The sequence below is a fragment of the Castanea sativa genome, chromosome 1, assembly GCF_040712315.1.
Source record: "Castanea sativa cultivar Marrone di Chiusa Pesio chromosome 1, ASM4071231v1".
Lineage (NCBI taxonomy): Eukaryota > Viridiplantae > Streptophyta > Magnoliopsida > Fagales > Fagaceae > Castanea > Castanea sativa.
In genome coordinates this window covers 62,914,338-62,935,830 of record NC_134013.1, presented here as the reverse complement: position 1 = coordinate 62,935,830, position 21,493 = coordinate 62,914,338, and the positions used below count along the sequence as shown (strand labels likewise).

Below are 21,493 nucleotides of genomic sequence, written 5' to 3'. Positions count from 1 at the left end.
AAAAAAAGGTTGGGGGAGCCTATTTGGGCCAGGTATGTGGCTTCATTCCCTCTAGTAAATGATGAATTCCACCGTGATTTTAATTAATTGGATCTAACATTATGTAAGAGGATGAAATGTTATATTACTGTAGTTTCGAAGTAATGAATAATTATTTGATGGGCATCAACATTGCAAGTGGTCTAATGGCCAAGCTTTGAGACAACAAGACTTAGGTCTTTGGTTTAAGTCTTTCTGATCTCCACTAATGAGTGAGTTGGTGCTCATCTTCCTTTCTGTTGCCCTGAGCGCGTAGGGGTTATCACGCTCCCCTCTTACATATTTTTTATTTTACCAAAAAAAAAAAAAATTGTTGTGTTGGTCTTTAATTAATTCTACTGGTTCTCTCTCTCCCTCTCTCTCCCTCTCTCTCTCTCTCTCTCTCTCTCTCCTGTTAATTGATTGTGGGCCTAGTCAGGAAATGGTAAGAATTGTTGTAGAATAATGATGGTGGATTATGGATTTGTGGCTGACTGGCTGGGGAGAGGGCAGACAGATTTAGATAACTTTTGAAGTCTCTTTTTCCTTGTCTCTAATGTGCAAGCCCATACCAGTACTATCGTCTGGTCCATACAGTAAGCTCATACTAAAAGCATTAGAAGTCCAATATTTTGTTGAAAACTCCTTTTTGGGCTGATCTTGGACTTCAGACAACTCGGCCCAAATTGTAACTTCAAACAAAGGATCCAATAACATGATCACAAAAACAAGGTCGATCCAAGAGCAAAGAGACAAAACGAAAATTAAAAAAAGGTCGGTCCAAATCGGAAATATATGCATGTATGCCTCTCTCTTTCTTTTCTTTAGCACTCAACAAAATGTCACGGACACAACTGTGAACTATGTACCAATCAATCATAAGAAATTCTGCAATAAACCGGATTCTAATACTTTTAAATTACTCTTTTGATTTTTCGACCATATACTTTTTATCTACTTATTTTATATATATATATATATATATATATATATATATATATATATATATATATATATATCATACATAATTATAATTAAACACTGCCGACCAAAGCGAGGAAAGATGCCACGTGATGCCAACCACTAGGACCATGGTGTGTAGCTATCAGAGGGGCGTCGAATCTAATGCTCTAATTTTGCCGATTTCGAACCATTTCTTTTGTCCCTTCAACACTCCAATTTGTCTTCGTCAATTCTCTACACGCAACTCTATTCCTCTTTCCAAAACTTGTTATTTTATTTTATTTTTATTTTTTTTATAATGTTTCTACTTTCTGTCGTACACTTCTATTGGATTTTTATAATATTTGGTATAATTATTGTTTAAGCTTTGATTCTGTATCGTTAAATTTGTAACAAGCTATTTTACACAATTTTATATACATCCAAAAATAAGTTGAAGTTGTGACTTAAAATCACAATTTTTAACTTTAAATCGTGATTTCAAGTCACAATTATAATTGTTTTTAAGGATATATGTAAAAAACTGTATAAAACAGTTTATATGTAACAAACACAGCTCGGTTTTATATTCTATACCCTCCTACTAGTCCCCACAACAGGACACACATACCCGGTCACCAACTTTATATACTAGTCTGTTTGAGTATCTTAAACACGCACAAACTTTGGAAAAGAGGAAAAGGTGAATAAGGGATGGCAGATTGGGGACCGGTATTGATAGCAGTGGTGCTATTGACACCAGGGCTGCTGTTCCAGCTGCCTGGCCACAGCCGAGTGGTGGACTTCTGCAACATGAGGACTAGCGGGGTCTCCATAATGGTCCACACCATTATCTTCTTTGGACTCATCACCATCTTTCTCATTGCCATTGGTGTTCATATCACCACCGGATGGTCATTGATCATTTCATACCATCCTTTATCTCTTCATTTCTCGGATGCTTGCATTTCATTTTTCTTTTTTTCTTTCATCTTTAATTTGTTCATTGAAAACGTAGCAGCTAGTTAGTATGAATCACAAGAGATGTAAAGTTGGAATGATAAGATCAATTACAGTAAAATGTTTGCAGGGTAGTTAAGAGTTTCGAGTAAATTGGCTTGGGCTGCAATTATGCAGTGGCGGCTCCAGGGATGTTTCTCAGGTGTTCTTGGGTGGGCTGGTTCTGTTACAATTTTTTTTTTCTTCAGATTCTTTGTTACTATTTTTTCTTTTTTTAGATTTTAGTTCAAAATTTTTTTAGCCTTTTTTTTTTGCTTGAAAGCAATGTTATGAATACCGTTTTGGACTCTGTTTCAGTTTGTTTAGTGGAACAAATATTTCGGTACCGATCTATTTCAACATACCGTTTTCGGGTGTTTTGGGGTTTTTAACAAAAAAAAAAAAATTTTTAAAATAATATATATTTATATATTTTTTTACAACATAAAATTATTAATCCAAATAAGTAAACCTCAAAAATAAAACAAATTATTTAGTTTTTCTTTTTTGACACTCAAATCATTTAGTTATTACGTAACAATTATTGTTTTAGAATATTAAAACATAAATATATAATTAAATAATGAAAAACAATAACTAGAAATAGTAAAATAAGAGTGTATATATGTATATCATATTGGGAAGATGCAAGACTCAATAAATAAGTTTGAAATCAAAATTTTTTGTCAGCTTTTTGAGTTTTGTCATTTCCAAAGCTTTGTCACGTGGGTGGTGTCAGCAAGCTAAAAGTCTAAAAGACAAACTAAAGAAAAAACTTGACAAAGCAAAAATTAAAGTAAAAAAAGAAAGAAGAGGCAGACCAGCAGAGCGTTTAAGATGAAGCAAAGAAGAAGAAAATGAAGAAGAAGAAGATGGAGGAGAAGGGGTAACCTTTGCGATAACTGGATTTGTTTTTTATGCATTCGACGTAGGTAATGACATAATGTGGCGCCGCCACTGCAACTATGTGCTTCCGCTGGTTATAGATAGAAATGCTCAAGAATATAAAAAGACAATGTGAAAAGTAAAGAGGCATTAGTTCCATCAATCATAGCTACTCTTTTTCCTTTTTGAGAATAATCATGGCTGCTTGGCTCGTGTTAGATTCGGATTAGGCAAAATGATCCCAATACATGAAGAATCTGAGTCTATACTGCTATAGTGTGTTTATACTGCTAAGTTGGTTGTTGTTTCTCTGTTCAATGAAATTTCGCTTAATCAGGTGTCTTCACTGGTGTGGCTACTACATGTAGCAAAAAATCTGAAACATGTTCACATGCCCCTTTTTTTATTCTTATTATTTGCAGCTAATAGAACTTTGTATTGTCCATATTATTTTCTTTAGGAAACAGATCCTTTGTTTTAAATTTTTGTAGGGAAATGTTCAAAGATGCCTTACGGATATTGGTTTAAAAACTAGTTTTAAAAATATTTTATGGGAAAATGATAAAAAAATTAATTATTTTGACATCTTTTTATATTTTTTATGAAAGTGGTGTCAAATTTTTTTTAATATGGTTTATTAATAATTGTCCTAAGGGCACCTATTAACATGTGACCAATTTTTGTATTCCACTTTATGTTCCACTAATCAAAATTTGCTGTATTTGATTGCTACTAATGACAAGTTAGCACATCCTATTTTTCAAATTTGTTCTAGTGAAGAGTTAAGTCTAGAGGCTCCAGACCAAATCAACAAATTACCACCCTCCATATAAGAGGAGGAGGTTTGCCAAAAGATATAATTAAGTTAGTTAAAATTCTAATATGATTTACTTTGAAAATTTGGGTGTATGTGGAATAAGCGGCAAAGTTAGAATTTCAGTTTAGGCAGGACGAGATTAAAACCAAAATTAAAAAATATTAATAACAAAATAAAAAATAATTGTAAACTAATGTAATTGTTGTATAAAATTTAAGATGCATGTCTTAAGCTAGTTATCCAAGGCAATATGTTGAACTGCTGAAAAATTATTTGGATAAAACTATTCGGATTTATGAGTTTTGGCTAATTTCATGACAAATTTATTTGTATTTGTTTGTTTTATAATTGTAATGTAATTTGTGAAAATAAGGGTTGAAGGTTGAAGTTTCTGTTCACTGTGCAAGAATGAAGACTTCGATTGTGCAAGGATCAAGCTCGGTTATGCGAGCTTAGATAGAAACTCTTGGTAGAATCTTGTTGGACACTTGGTCAACCAAGTCTTATTATGGAAATTCTAAGATTCGCTTCCACTATAGTTTGTGCAGTCACCTGATCAAGCAAAAAATCTACATAAGTGAAATCCTATTTACACCCTAATTTTGTGAGAAGGAAGACGACCATAGAAAAAAAGAAAAGAAAAGAAAAACTTAAAGAGAGCATTTTCTTTATCTTCCAACCCTCTCCTATTGATCATCCTTGAAAGGTTGAGAACTCTAGAAAGATCACCTTCATTGTGTAGGAAGAGCTGCTAAAACCACGAAGGCATTACAAAATTTTCAAGGATTTGGAGTGACTAAGAGATTGGTTTTGCAATTGATGAATAGTTTTGTGGCATCAAGTGGTTATGAAGGAACAAGGCAAGAGTTTACAATTGTTAGCAAGAGAAAGGAGTGTCTAAACACTTCTACATTGAAGTATTGTGAGTATAGTCTATACCACAACAACCTTGACAGTGGATTTAATGATTTGGGCTTGTCCAACAATGTGTTTTTACAGTTTTGGATTTTCACTCCATGAAAAAATACATTTATATGTGTACGTGTGTTCATAATTTATCCATGAATATTGTTGTTCTTGAAATTAATTACTTGGATTTGATTTTGATTAACTTTCTAAATTACGTAGTAAGTCGTACTTGGGGGACTCTAAACAATGTTTTTCAATTATTTTAAGAGGTTTGGTTTACTATTGTAGAATTTATTTCTTTGTATTAGTCTTAACCGCTGTTGTCATGGATAAAGTTGTGTGTGAATATACTTATAATGGTGTTAGAGCACTAGCAATGGAGGATGTAAAAAAAACACCTATTTTACATACTCAAACACTACTTTATTATTATTATTATTTTTTGAGAAACACACACACACACACACACACACACACACACACACACATATATATATATATATATATAGGGGAAGGGGATGAGAGAAAGAAATACACTCACACGCCAACACCAAAACTGCATGCGGCAGTTAGTGTCGCGGAGTAAGTGATAAACCTCTTCTCAATATCACACCTTACCGATGTGGGACGACTCAACAACACTGAGTATCTTTTTTTTGAGAAACATACACACACACACACACACATATACACACTCAAACACTACTTTATTTATTTTACCATCTCATTTTACAACTTACCTAATATCCCAGTTTTTATTTTTACATACAATTCATTAAAATAATATAAACTATACCAACAAATAATATAAAAAATAATACTACTCTTCCATCTTTCTACCTTTTTGTCTTTCTCTCTCTCTACCAAACCCACACACTACTTAAAATAATAATATTTAAGTTTACCACCAAGCTACAGTAGCTTTTTAATCTTTACAACTACATACCCCAATGGAGTGAGTTTTTAATGAATTTGGTTTTAAAATAGCAACTTGGGGGGTTTTACACCCCCCAATGCTAATGCTCTTAGTCTTGTAAATGTGATATGATAATTTTATAGTTGTAATCTTTAGTAATTTAATTGATAACAATTTTTTATTATATAATAACGGGAAAAATCATATAATAATCGGAAAAAATTACTCTTTTACTAATTCTAATGTATTAGGGTGCATAATAGTAAATTTAGATATATTACTTTTTTCATTCACTCATTCTTTTTCTTAACCAACAAAAGAAATATATACTTATTTTTCCATCATTCCACTTTTTTATATCTTTTGTTCTAAGCACACAGTGAAAGGCATATATCTTTTCTATCCTCCAAACCTTTTCCATTCTCTTGACCAAACAAGCCTTATGTCGCTTTAGAATTTAGATACTATCACAAGAGCCTTCAAGTTGCAACTTGCAACATAAAATTCTTCATTCTAAGAATCTTTCAACCATAAATTTTCCTTTATAGTACTTTAGATACCATCACAAGAACCAACATTGCAACAAGTTGCAATATAAAATTCTTCTTTTTAAGAAGGACAAAGTTTAGTTACAAAATTGGTTGTAGCCTTAGGCTACAAATTCACTCAATAAAATAAATATTACTACATATTTTGAAAATCTAACCGTTGAATTGCATGTTCTTTACATTCTTAATACACATGTCAAATTTTGTGGCAATTGAATATTATTTACTATATGATTTATAAACTTATATTTTATGCATAATTTTAAATTACAAAAACTTGCAGTTTAAAAAATTTATTGATGACATAGCTATTGATCTTTAATTTTTTTGAAATTTTACAAGCATGAAGGATATAAGAAGAAGATGTAATCTAATGGTGGATTTGTAAAAACTCAATTTCAATAAAAAGATATTGAATAAAGTTGTAACCTGAGGCTACAACAAATTTTGTAGCTAAATTTTATTCTTTTAAGAAATCTTCATCCATAAAACTTCCCTTAGTTTAGGTACTATCACAAGAGCCTACAAGTTGCAGTCAAAATTCTTCATTTTAAAATATTTTCATCCATAAATTTTCCTTTATAGTACTTTTGAATCAGATACTAGCAGAGCCGACAAGTTGCAACACAAAATTCTATACGGTACAGTCACAAGGCAAGTTTCAAAGAATGAATGCCAATTATTTCAACTGATTAAAAAGAATAGATTTTTGTTATAAAAAAATTATGATATTAAATACTAGTTAAATATTATTTAAGTGATAACAAAAAAGCTCCATTTAAATAAATCGCCTTAGGACTCCAAAATTTGTTGGCGGTCCTTGTTGCATGGCGAGTACATCATTCTATTATTATTACAAGTGTTTTTGGCCACAGAAGATATCACATCAGTCCAATAAGAAACTAAAGATATCCAGACACAAGTAGCTATATTGAGAGTACCTAATAGAGATGGGGCATACCCTGTTGGAGTGGAGTGGCGTAGTTGATACCCTGGGTGTAAAGCTCCAGTAGTTCAGTTCCAAAAGATGGTGATGGTAAGTCAGGGATCATTGCTGCCATCTGAAGCTATAACACAGTGACAAAAGATTAGCCAGACTACATAACAATTGGTAAAGTTCTTGAAGGTTTGTTTCTTTATTTACCTCTTCCATGAAAGTTTTCTCTTCACTGAGCTGTTTTTCCTGGGTGTGAAGCTCCTGTAGTTTAGTTCCAGAAGATGGTAATGCTAACTCAGCGCTTTCATTGATCATTGCTGCCATCTGAAGCCATAACACAGACGCAAAAGATTAGCTAGGTTACATAACAATTGGTAAAGTTCTTGAAGATTTGTTTCTTTATTTACCTCTTCCATGAAAGTTTTCTCTTCACTCAGCTGTTTTTCCTGGGTGTGAAGCTCCAGTAGTTCAGTTCCAGAAGATGGTGATGCAAAATCAGGATTCTCCATGATCATCGCTGCCATCTGAAGCCATAACACAGACACAAAATATTAACCAACTTACATAACAATTGGTAAAATTCTCAAAGATTTGTTTCTTTATTTACCTCTTCCATGAAAGTTTTCTCTTCACTCAACTGTTTTTCTTGGGGGTGAAGCTCCAGTAGTTCAGTTCCAGAAGATGGTGATGCAAAATCAGGATTTGCCATGATCATTGCTGCCATCTGAAGCCATAACACAAACACAAAATATAAGCCAGCTTACCTAACAATTGGTAAAGTTCTCAAAGATTTGTTTCTTTATTTACCCCTTCCATGAAAGCTTTTTCTTCACTCAGCTGTTTTTCCTGGGTGTGAAGCTCTTGTATTTCAGTTCCAGAAGATGGTAATGCTAACTCAGGGCTCTCATTGATCATTGCAACCATCTAAAGCCATAACACAAACGCAAAAGATTAGTTGGATTACATAACAACTGGTAAAGTTCTTGAAGATTTGTTTCTTTATTTACCTCTTCCATGAAAGTTTTCTCTTCACTGAGCTGTTTTTCCTGGGTGTGAAGCTCCTGTAGTTTAGTTCCAGAAGATGGTAATGCTAACTCAGTGCTCTCATTGATCATTGCTGCCATCTGAAGCCATAACACAGATGCAAAAGATTAGCTAGATTACATAACAATTGGTAAAGTTCTCGAAGATTTGTTTCTTTATTTACCTCTTCCATGAAAGTTTTCTCTTCACTCAGCTGTTTTTCTTGGGGGTGAAGCTCCAGTAGTTCAGTTCCAGAAGATGGTGATGCAAAATCAGGATTTGCCATGATCATTGATGCCATCTGAAGCCATAACACAGACACAAAATATAAGCCAGCTTACCTAACAATTGGTAAAGTTCTCAAAGATTTGTTTCTTTATTTACCCCTTCCATGAAAGCTTTTTCTTCACTCAGCTGTCTTTCCTGGGTGTGAAGCTCTTGTATTTCAGTTCCAGAAGATGGTAATGCTAACTCAGGGCTCTCATTGATCATTGCAGCCATCTGAAGCCATAACACAGACGCAAAAGATTAGTTAGATTACATAACAACTAGTAAAGTTCTTGAAGATTTGTTTCTTTATTTACCTCTTCCATGAAAGTTTTCTCTGCACTCAGCTGTTTCTCCTATTCAACATAGCGGATAAGGTTAGAAAGATTACATACGAAGAAGTAGAGTAGTGAATGGGATAAGCATGTCTAAATCATTGGTATGATGGTATCACCACACTCCAATTAACTACATACTTTTCTACACCACTTACACATAAACACGCATCACTTTTACAATCATATAAAAATCTTTATTTATTTGTTTATATACATACTGCTCTATAAAATTCTAAAAACAGAATTATGTTAGAAATATAGTTCCTTCCTGTATTCAAACTTTGTAATTGTAGTGATACTTTCGCAGTGTAAACTGGGATGCACGGACGTGGCGGGACGCGGCGACGCGCAAGGGACGCCACCGCTCGCGCGTCCGTGCAGCGTTCGGCCGCGTCGGCCACGTGTACTCATCCTTTTCCAGCCGACTCACGCCGACGCGGCGTAGACTTGGCGCGATTTGCGCTGACTCGGCGGAATCGCGCCGAATCGGGCTGTATCAGCCGTATCGAGCGATACCGGCGAAACCGCTGAAATTTTCGGTTCAGCCCGAAACGACCGATTCAGGCCGAAATTCAAAAAAAAAAAAAAAAAGGTGCGAAACGCACCGTATGAACTTAAATCTAACCCTACTTCAGCCAAATCAGCCCACTTCATTCTCACTTCACCAAAGCAAAAAAACTTCAGCCGTGCTCTCTCCTCTCTGCCTCTCTGCTGTCTCTGCCTCTCAGCGGTGTGCTCTGCCCTTCATCTTTGCCTTCACTCTTTGGTCTTTGTCTTCAAGCTTCAACCCTTCACTCTCTGCCTTCACTCTCTCCGTCTCCCCTGTTGCAGTGCCGAAAATCCAAGTCTTCATTCTTTCAATCTCTCTCATGCAGTCTCAACTCTCTCTCACGCATTCTCAACTCAGGTATTGATATTAATAAAGTTTTCACTTTCAATCTTAGTTTGATTTGTGATTTGTGAATTTGTGAATGTGATTTGTGAATCTTAGTTTGTGAATCTGTGAACTTGTGAATTTCTCAAAGCATTCTCAACTCAGATTCTTAGTTTTATTTAGTTAATAGTTATTATTTGTGAATTTGTGAACTTGGTTTGATTTATTATTAATTTATTTAGTTAATAGTTATTAACTTATTATTTGTGATTCTGTGATTTTTGAACTTGGTTTGATTTATTCTAAATTTATTTAGTTAATAGTTATTATTTGTAGGTTAAATTGAATTTATTGAATTTGCAATGGACGAAGTTACTAGCACAGAAACTTCACCTTCGTCTAATCAAGAAGTGCCAAATGATGAATCTTCTCTTTGGCAGTATGTGACTAAAGTAGAAAAACCAGCTGGTGCATCTGTTAAATCAGGGGGAAACACATACTTTAAGTGCAATTATTGTGGTGTAGTTTATATGGGATCTTATTCTAGGGTTAAGGCTCATTTATTAAAAATTCCTAATAAAGGAATTAAACCGTGCCCTAAGGTGACACCGAGTCATAGGTTGGAAATGCAACAAATGCATGATCAAGTTGAGAATGATAAGTTAGAGAGAGAACGAAGAAGTCAAATTCCCTTACCCCCACCTCCCCCAGGCCGTGGGCCTATACCTATTTCCCAATTTCGGAGACATGAAAGGAGTGATAGTACAAATTCGATTGATGGTAAAAGGAGGAAGGTGGCTGTGAATAATACTTTGGAGAAAGCATACCAGAATAATGCTAGACATGAGTTGGATAGTACAATTGCTAGGATGTTTTACACCGCTGGGCTTCCGTTTAATTTTGCAAAGAACCCATATTATCGTAATTCCTATGCATATGCTGCTACTCATAGCATTCCGGGTTATGTTCCTCCTGGATACAATGCTTTGAGAACAACACTTTTGCAAAAAGAAAGAGCTCATGTTGAAGGACTTTTGAAACCAATTAAGGACTTTTGGCTTGAAAATGGTGTAAGTATAGTTTCTGATGGATGGTCTGATCCACAAAAAAAGGCCTTTTATTAATATTATGGCTGTATCAGATGGGGGTCCAGTGTTTATAAAGGCAATTGATGGGTCAGGTGAGTTCAAAGACAAACATTATATTGCTGGGGTGTTGAAGGATGCTATAAAAGAGATTGGACATGAAAAAGTTGTCCAAGTCATCATTGATAATGCTAGTGTGATGAAGGCTGCTGGATCTCTTATTGAAAGTGAGTATCCTAAAATATTTTGGACACCCTGCGTTGTCCACACTCTCAATCTAGCTTTGAAGAATATTTGTGCAGCAAAACACACTGAAAAGAATGAAGTTACATATGAGGAATGTAGTTGGATTACACGTATTGGTGATGACGCATCCTTCATACGTGTTTTTATCATGAACCATTCAATGAGGTTGACAATGTTTAATGAATTTTGTCCATTAAAACTGCTCCAAGTTGCTGATACTAGATTTGCTTCGGTTGTTGTAATGCTAAAAAGGTTGAAGTTGATAAAAAGATGCCTTCAAGCCATGGCTATTAGTGACCAATGGGCTTCTTTTAGGGAGGATGATGTTGGAAAAGCTCAAAAAGTGAAAGATCTGATTCTAAGTGATCTTTGGTGGGATAATATTGATTATATCCTTGAATTCACAGCACCTATTTATGATATGCTACGAATAGCCGACACAGATAAGCCTTGTCTTCATCTTATATATGAGATGTGGGATTCAATGATAGAGAATGTGAAAGGAGTAATATATCGGCACGAAGGCTTGGAAGATGATCAGCATTGCTCATTTTGGAGTGTGGTGTATGATATACTCATTGATCGATGGACTAAAAACTGTACACCATTACATTGCTTGGCTCATTCCTTAAATCCTAAGTAAGCACATTTATTTTCTATTTTCTTTAGTTCCCCCTTCTAGTAAAACACACCTTTCATTTATATTTGTTTTTTAATCTTTAACTCTAGGTATTACTCCATGGAATGGCTTTCGGAGAATCCAAAACGCATTGCTCCACATCGAGATTATGAAATTTCTAAGGAAAGGAGCAAGTGTTTAGATCGATACTTTGAAGATGGGAATGAATTAAGTGTGGTGAAGTTTGAGTTTGCAGCATTTTCAGGAGGGAGGTTTCCTTCACTAGCTGCCTTGACAGATAGGTGGGTCTTACAACCTTTGGTTTGGTGGCAATACCATGGCACCACATTTCCAACTCTTCAAACCCTTGCCCTTAAACTTCTTGGACAACCTTGTTCATCCTCATGTGCTGAGAGGAATTGGAGCACATACAAATTCATTCATTCCTTAAAAAGAAACAAAATGGCTCCTGCACGTGCTGATGATTTGATATATGTGCATTCTAATCTTCGACTCTTGTCAAGGCGCAATGAGGAGTACATACACACAGTAACAAAGATGTGGGATATTGGAGGAGACTCTTGGAATGAGAGCGACATACATGGAGGAGCTGGAATTCTTGAGAGTGCAACCCTTACTCTTGATGAGCCAGAGTTGGAGGCCATAGTTATTGGGAATGTTAGCACTAGTGCTACTACTAGTGAAAGTGAAGTTCGAAGTGAATCTATTGATCTTGATGATGAAGATGTTGGTGTTTGATTGTCTTGTTGATTGTCTTTTATTTAGTTTTAGTTTCAAACTTATGAGTTGTATTCTAATTTCTGAATATCATGAAATGTTTTAGTTTCAATCTTGTGGGTTGTATTTAATTTATGAACATCATGTTTTAGTTATTATCTACTATTACTCTTAAATTTGGTATATGTTTATATAATGTGAAAAAGTATGCTTAGTAATATATTAAAAATATAAATAAAAATATTTAATCGCCGAGTCCCGCCGCACCCGCACCCACCTTTTTTAAAAATTGCCAAGTCCCGCACCCGTGCTTCATAGAGTGTAAATCTCAATAAACAATTTTGTCTGGAGTTTGAGTTTTATTAAAACGCAACACCAACTCTAAATGTGTCAGAGAAACAAAATCCTAGTAGTCATGTCTGTCATGCACAAATAGGAACTAAGGTGAAATTCAAGGGACACTTGAGACTTGACTGAGTCTTTCTAGCATCATTCAATGAGAAACAAAACATGGAATAGAATAACTACCAATTCCAAATAATAATAATTATTAGTAACTACAAGAGTGTTAGGAATAACAAATTACAATTTAATCAAACAAGAAGATATATGAAGTATTTCTAACGTATTAAGAGGAGAATAGTGCGTAATAGTACTCATTTGTCACAAACTTGCAGAAGTTAAAATAATTATAATGACTACCAATTATGAACAAAGATTCGTTTGTCACAAACATCTTTTCTACTATTGAATACTTAGGTTATTTGCAAAACCCACCTCATCCCCCGAATTGGAAATTCATGCCAATAGTAAACTTTGATCAATGCTTCAAGTTACAATGTGATGCTACTCATGTATTAGCTAAAAACATTCTTTAGAGAGGAAGATAATAAGATCGAATTTTAGTGACTAGCTACATTTTTGTATTGGGCATCATTGAATAGCGATTAGCTTTATCATATAATTACTGAAACATTCTCTCCATTAATAAAATTTCTTTTTCTTATCTGTTAAAAAGAATGTAAAGATTTCTTTTTAGTTTTTCACTTTTTAGGTTGGGGGAGGAGGAATAAGGAAAACAGGGCTTGAAGTCAAATGGGTACAATTAGTCAAAACTCCAGCATAATTAAATTTCCAGCCCTTAACCCCCCTCCCTCTATCCATAATCCAAAGTTTTAAAATCTCTCTCACTTAAATCCTAAATGTTCTCAGTTAACTACATGACAATATCAAGTTGGCTTTAATACCATTTGTCATTACCTAAGGGAGCGCTATATCTGCATTATGCCCCAAAAAGCATTAGTTATAATTGGGGCTCATCTTAATCACATGAATAGCCTAAATGGATCTAAAGTACACGTTAAATGCAAAACTTAGGACATGTTGGTGTTGCACAAACTCGTACAATTCAATCCCCACAACCTGGAGTATCACAAAAACTCTATAACAAATTTTTATTTTTATGCTACTTGGATGACACCTCAGCACTACTAGTTACTAATCACGGCTTTAACTATTTCACTGATATATTTATTGGGGAAAAAATTAGTAATTAACAGATAGCTTGTAAGAATTCACCTTATGCAATCTGGTTTCAATATGTAAGGCATCCAGTTCTTTCTCTAGTCTCGTGAGCTCTATCATGTTTAGCTGTTTAATGTTTTGTGCTTCTGATTTCCTGCCAATAGCACAAAATAAATGCAAATTAGCTGGGTTTTATTGGAGCGCATCTAGATGATTCCTCAAATATGTCACGTAACTTACTGAGGAACATAGAATTTGTGCATATGGCACTTTAAGAGAGGACCCCGAAAGATTTTACCTTTGAATCATTTGCAGTAGGTTAGCTTCTGTCTGATGATCAGAACATTCAGCATCACAATTCTACATGATGGGATGTTATTGAATAAGAAAGAAATTTCATTAAAAAAATAATCATCAAAACATTAAAGAAAGATTTTAAAAAGTTAATAACCACAGATGACTAGAAAATAAAAGCCCAGGAAACAGAGGAACACCTATTAGTTTGCACACATCTATACAATATATATAATAATTGAAGTATTGCATTTAATTTTGGAAAGCTCATGTTGCACCATCTCATCATCTATATCACTCATTTGACTTCAAAAATTTTCCTTTTTTTAATATTAAATATAAAGAAATATTAATATCTAAGAATAAAGGTTAAGTAATTAAGTTTGCTAATCTTACACTTCTTCCAATCCTTCTTCTCCATTTCTTAACTCTTCTTCTTTCTCATAATTAACTTTCCTCCGATTCTTCGTCTCCATTTTTTTGACTCTTCTTCTTCCCATCTTATTTTCTATAAATTTCTTTTTTATTATATTTTTTTATTCATGTACATATTTCTCCTATTCATTAATTCTATGTTTTTTCTACAACAAAAACAGTGATTACTCTCTCATTGTGTTCGATTTTTTTTTTCTTTTTTATTGGTGGATTTATTATTGGCAATGTCATCTTTGCGGTGAATTTCTGATTCTTTTTTAAAGCTTTGTTTTAGGTTGATACATTTTAGCGTTTTGATTTCCCATTACCGGTTCTCTCTTATAAATTTGGTTTAAATTTAATTAGTTTGGGTATATATAATTTGAGTTTATGTCATAATACAGACAACTTGGCTATGTAATTAAATGTGTCTACCGATGGATTGTTACAAATTCCATCTCTTATGGCTTTAACCACATTTTAATTTTAGGTTTTGTTATAAATTTTTTAGATACTTTTTCTCTGTTTTGGATCTTAGGCAGAGAAAGTTTGGATTTTAACGTGTCATTGTAGTATTGTACCTTCTTTCAATGCACAGCATCTTCCGTAAATCGACATGGGATGTTGCCATAGAAAACCAAAAAAATGCTACTAATTGTTGTGCCAGTGAAGGTCAGATACCATCTTGTTAGGCAAGAGTAATGTCTATGCGTAAAATAAATTAAAAAACATTATTAAAAAAAGAACAGGGTGAAACCAATAATTTAGCAGATCTTCAATATTCACAACGCTCTGTGATTATAGTACTCAAAAACCCCCACCTAGAGAAACCCATAAATTTATTCTCCTTGTGTGACTTGCACAAAAGTGAAAAACTCATTTCTTTCTTTCATACTTTGGTGTGGGCGAAATGTGTTTTTGGCTAAATTCCTCGTACTCTTTCCTGTTTCAAATTTCAATGTCTCTCTCTCTCTCTCTCTCTCTCTCTCTCTCTGTATATTGTTCTCTTTTTGAAATTAAGCTTCACCATTATGCATGGGTCAGAATCTCATTGTAACACATGTAAATGAAAAAAACGTTTTTTGAGCTAGTAATTCAAGATTTTCCTGGATTTAAATCCGAAAAAGCGACATGGTAGCACTGGGTTAAAGCTGAAGTTACAATTTTCTGGGCTAGAAGTAGAGACCTTTAAAAACATGGAAGAGATGGCTACTATCTAGTCTTCTTTTATAATAGTCAAAAAACTTTGCATAGAACTGGTAAATCTTGACTAACCTTTTTTTGATCAGAACTATTGCAGACAACAACTTTTTTGCTTGCATGTCTCCTGTAACGCTCAAGGAGTTTTCCTATACTGTAGCACAAGGAAAACATGATATTAATATGACTTAAAAGGAAAATTCTTAGTTTACATCGTAATATCAATTTAAATGTTAAGCATTGATACACCATGTTAAATATACTAGTATGGATGCGAAAGCAAAAACATAAAATATAGAATACAATAACATACGAGGGTTACATGATTCAGCCTAATGACCTACATCTACAGAAGAAACTCTAAAGGGCTACATCAATAATATATTAGAGTGCAGTACAAATCCTGTATTACAATAAACTATAGCATGTGTATATATAATAGATTAAACCCTAGACTAATAGACTTTTAGTACAAGTAGGGGACTTGGCTTGCACATAAAGTAAAATTAGACTTCGGTTTATGCTAATGGGTTAATATATTTCTAACAGTAAGATCCACATTGTTTCTAAATAAATGTGGACAATATTATACACTTTCATTGTCCAGTTTACAATGTAAATTTTACGTTGATAGTACAATGTAAACATATAGTAATTGTCTATAACTTGAATATGATAACAATTAATTCAGCAAATACAATGATAAACCAGTAACATCTATTGTGAACTGATGTCACGTAATGTACTTAAATATTGCCAAAGAGAAAACTCAATTTCAGAGAGAGCTTGCGGAAAATTGCCTTTGTTACAAGCCAAGGACTTGGAACCTAAGGTTAGTAGCAATATTAACTCCTAATCATTTGTTAGGCTTTGTTGTATTGCAGTGATAACGTAGATACCCAACAGTAACACGATGGAAGGATTCTTATACATCTTGGAAACTTGAACTTTGCAATAACACGATGATGGAGGGGTTCTTTTACATGTTCATCTTTGTGTGATAATTACGCTGGTTGACATCGCTAGTAGATTATATCATTATTATAGCTTTATTTTTTAATACCATAGAGAGTCTATAGATACAAATTTGATACTTAATAATATGATAGATTGTTAGCGGCAAATAAAAAATTAATGTCAATAGTAATCTTAAATGAGAACCAATTCAAGCTTGCCTATTCAATTTTTATAAAAAAATGTTGTCAAACAATGGATGGGTATGACAGGAACAAGAATTTAAGCAAAGACTAAAGAAACTAAGCAAATCTATCCTCACTGCACTGTATCATAATGTGCTTGTATAATAAAAATTTCTACTAATTTGAGTAATTTTCATCCTTGGGATGCACAGGATAGATGCCGGGTCGTGTTGTGATGATGTAGACATCATGTCTTGCAATCTCTATTTAACCTATCATAAAGGCAAAATCGTCATTTTAGAACAAAGGAAAAAATTGTAATTTTGACTTAAGAACTTAATGCAAAATGAACCTAAAATTCCTTACTATCAAAACGATATATCAAGTTCTTAAATAGGACCATTGAATTGCAAGATATAGAGCCATATCAAGGTTTAACAATTACTACACATTCCTGTTATTAAGACTAAACACCTATTATTGTGATTAATTTGTTATGGTTGGTCCTATAAAATGATTAATTATGATTGATTATTTATCATAAATCCCATCGGTTTAGGCTTAGGACAAATTTATAAAAATTAGCATAGAAAAAAATTAATTCTAGTGGATAATTGGGATTTTTTAAAAATATTTTTACTTGAGTTTCTTAGAAATAAGACTTTCAATTAAAACATTAAAGCTTCTAAATATCCATTAGCATTGTCTGACCCTAAAAGGTTTTTTATTTATTTATATTTTCTTTAAGTCTCAAGTTGAATTTATCTCAAAGCTGATAAAAAACTGAAAATGTATAAGTTTGAAGTCACTAAGGGTCCGTTTGGATATAACTTATTGTTGAAAATTGAAAATACTGTAGCAAAATAATTTTTAAATGTATAAATAGTACCGTGAGATCCATTATTAATATTTTTTTCAGTGCTTGTGGATCCCATGAATAGTGCGTGAACAATAATTTCAGCATTGAACAGTACTGGATACTGTTCATGTACGTTGAAAAAAAGAGAGAGAGGAGAAAACGCAAAAACTTAAAACGCACCAATTATAATTCAGATCCAAATAGTCACTAAGTTAAAGTGTCATTCCGCTTTTAGAAATTACAAAACAACACTTCAGTGTCCTAACTTGAAAATTCCGCATTTTGCACAATTTTGTTAATAGGCGCACTTATCTAATCATTTTTCAAAGATGAATTTAAGATTACTCTAGCTTTGGATAGTTTGTAATTCTCCCAAACTCATCCACCAATGCTTTCTCCATCTATAAATAGATAATGGATACTCATTTTCAAACCACATTGGACAATTGAGTCTTAAAGAGAGCTTTTGAGAAAGAGACATTAGGTGAACACAATACTTCTTGTATAAATGCTACCAAAGTTTTAGCTATAGAAGGCCTTAGATCCACCTCAAAATTACTGCTTACCTGCCTCCATAAAACCTAGACACCAAGTCTTAGTGTTAGGATCACCCATCCAATATTTCTTAACCTATAATCAAGCCTATACTCTGTGCATGCAAGTATAAATCCTATACCTGCTAGTGTAGATATGTCATCATTAATTTTTGAACATGAAGGGGAATCTTTCATATTTACTGCACACAACAAAACATTGAGCTGAAAAAAAAATATAAGGAAGAATAGTTAATTAATCCCTAACATGTAATGAGGGTGATTACAATGAAAGAGTAAATGGAGTAAATGGGGACAAATCAGTTCAACTTGGTGATTTGCTTAGTGTTAGAAAAAAATATGGGAGCAAATGGGTTTTCAACATTGAACGAAGGGCATCTGCTTCAATAAACAAGTACAAAACTTGACTCGTACCAAAATGTTACACCCAAAAGAAAGGTGTAAAATCTAAGGAAAGCTTTTTCCCCTTTGGTTAGGTTTGCCTTTATTTAGCTAACCTTGATCAAGTAGCTTACTTGGGCCTAGACTTTATCAAACTAATGTTAAGAGCACTTATCTCAATGGAGATTTAACCTTTGAGCTTTTTGATTAAGGGACAAAGCGCAAGATTTGCAAGCTCAAGCAGTCCAAATATTACCTCAAAGTACTAGAAAATGTTAGAAAAAATATTGCAGCTGTGTCTGAATTTTGAACCTCAAAGTAATATATTGATGGTACGGAAAGTAGAAAATAAGATATTACTTTTATGTATAATAATTACACAACTTTAACACGGTCAATTATGAGTAGTAAAGAAAAAGTAGTAGGTATATATAAAAATAATTGTCGACCACTTTAACAAATTGTGACAAAAATTATGATCATAAAAAAATTGTAGTGTAGCATATAATTTTATTTTGCATTTTTATAGATTCTAATATCTGAAGTTATGGTATTTGACTCTTTTTTTCTTTGTTAACTATAAGCTACTACATTAACATCTTTTTAATATAACTAAAATACTACGATGATAAGAAACTTTATCTATTGAAGTAATTGAAATCTACTATAAATCTCGATTTGAATAAGTTTTTTTTTTTAACAAGTTTTTGTGCCAAAGTTTGTGATATAAAAATAGCACTCACGACCATAGATAATTAACTAATACTAATATAATAAAAAATCAATACTAATATAATAAAAAAAATCAATATAATTAATAGAAAATAATTTTCATTTTTATATACTTTCCTGATTGTATTGCTATTGGGGTTTTACGATCAGATCATTATATATATAATTGCAAAGAACTATTGATTTTGTATACTTTCCTGATTGTGTTGTTTTCATGGGTTTTACAATCAGATGATTAATTATATGTTTTCGAATATAATAGAAAAGAACTGCTGTTTCTATATACTTTCTTGATTCATTGCTACCGTGGGTTTACTTCTATATATTTCTTGGTATTGAAGTAACATATTGATGAATGCAAATCCTTTGTATCATTTTTTGTGTTTTATTTTATGTTCTACTAATTACAACTTGTAATTTATTTGTTTAATTTTCTTTATAAAATAGCCAAAGTTTAAAATAGAAAAAAATAAATACATAACAAGTTGTGCTTAGTAGAACAAAAAGTGAAACACAAAATGTGATACAGAAGATTTGTATTCAATATTAATGGTAGATATAGCAGAGATCAAGATATGAAAATTGAAAGCATTTTTTAACCATCATAGAGCACTGATTGGCTAAAAAAAATAATTAAAAAGAAGATAATAAGTAATGTGAGCTGAGTCGTCCCAACTCCCAACAGTAAACTTGGTAATTAAGGGAGTGTGAAAGTTGAAGAAAGGAGAGAACCTGTCGCTACTACAGTACTCATAGAGCTTTCCTGTTGAGGAAAAGATGAAGAGCGCAGCCTCGACGTCGCAGAGAATGGAGAGCTCGCGAGCCTTCTTCATGAGCCCATTCTTTCGCTTCGAGAACGTCACTTGCCGGCTGCTCTTGTCCTCGATTTGATTCAGCTGAAGTTTTCCTCTCTTCATTATTTTTCAACTCTCACACTCTCACAATATATTTTAGTCTCTTCGATCCCCTCCTCTCCTATATAAGAGCTAGAGAGTGATCTTGTGGAGCAATTTGAGATTGAACTTGCACAAAACTAAGCAAGTGAGTCTCTCACATAATTCCAAATGTGGATATTCTTCTGATAGACGTGCCATACTGCCATTGTTCAATTTTCGTCCTCTCTATGCGGCGGGGGTTACATTCGAGTGCAGGGTCACATCGACCGTTGATAACCTTCAGAAGTGCCAAGTGTCGTCCTCTCACTCGACTCCCTAGTCTCTATCTATCTTTGGGGTGCTTGCATTGATTCTTTGAACTTTAAATATATTATGCTTTTGCTCCTCCACTATTTTTCTAAAAATTGTACTACTACTACTACTATACTATGTTTTCTTTTTTAGCACTAATTCAAGCCAGTGCAGTTATGCCTTGATCTGTTGATCAGCTCGTTTTGGAGACACGCTAGTTGTGACTTCAATAGCGCAAAAGATGTGATATATATAAAATTCGAAGGTCCAAGTATCATTTAATTACCATACTATATATTCATAGAATTTTCGAAGTGTCCTATGAGCGAGAAGCTATCTCATAGTCATAACATGGTATAATGAGACCTCTCTCTCACGAGACAGTGTCATCAAGCATAAAGTCAGGTGTCAAGGTTGGGCAATTGCCCTGGCCTCCAGGGAAAAAGAATCAAATATAATATATGGGTACAGGTGATCAAGCTGAGCAAGACAAACTATTCTAAACTTTGAGCAATAGTCAAAAAAGCAGCCAAAGCTAATAGTAAAGTAGTTTTAAAAGGGCAATATTTGTTGCATACATTCATGGGCGGAGCTGTTATTGGACGGGGGGGGGGGGGGGGAATGGCCTCCCCAAAATTAAAAAAAAAAAAATTATTATATTAATAAGTACTAATTTTAACAATTTTGTTCAATAAAATTACCTTTTGTCCCCTTAATAATGCCATCAATTCTTTTGAGAGTAATCTTATAGCCAAAAACGTTTTTACAATGTTTATACAAACTATTGAGGTAGCAAATTCTTATTAGTTCATACACTTGCATCACTTTTTATATATTAATAACTACTTATCACATTAGCAATTTGTAAAAAATTTGTAGTTTTAGCATTTTTCACATTTTAAAGGACATAAAAAATTAATAGATTAAATCTAAAACAAAATATACAAACTCAAAAAAATTAGTTCAACAACAAAAATTACCAATATAATAAAACTAAAAAAATTAAGTCCAATCAATCTATTTTACCCAGAACAAACTATTTGGCCAT

At 33.3% G+C, this 21,493-nt stretch overlaps 2 protein-coding genes across 2 annotated transcripts; one reads left to right on the top strand and one right to left on the bottom strand.

Annotated features, from left to right (window-relative positions):
- The first annotated feature begins 1,641 nt into the window (after positions 1 to 1,641).
- LOC142631750 (uncharacterized) lies at positions 1,642 to 1,989 on the top strand. The gene has a single exon (XM_075806051.1). It carries the CDS (start codon positions 1,675 to 1,677, stop codon positions 1,987 to 1,989), a length of 315 nt encoding a protein of 104 aa, XP_075662166.1. The 5' UTR covers positions 1,642 to 1,674.
- Positions 1,990 to 6,794: 4,805 nt separating this feature from the next.
- On the bottom strand, positions 6,795 to 20,175 carry LOC142631743 (uncharacterized). The gene is made up of 13 exons (XM_075806038.1): positions 19,991 to 20,175; positions 15,669 to 15,747; positions 13,984 to 14,045; positions 13,740 to 13,839; positions 8,579 to 8,617; positions 8,379 to 8,495; positions 8,179 to 8,295; positions 7,979 to 8,095; positions 7,779 to 7,895; positions 7,579 to 7,695; positions 7,379 to 7,495; positions 7,179 to 7,295; positions 6,795 to 7,101 (listed from the first exon to the last, which is right to left on the bottom strand). Exons 1-13 carry the CDS (start codon positions 20,173 to 20,175, stop codon positions 6,976 to 6,978), a joined length of 1,410 nt encoding a protein of 469 aa, XP_075662153.1. The 3' UTR covers positions 6,795 to 6,975.
- Between the last annotated feature and the right edge of the window lie 1,318 nt (positions 20,176 to 21,493).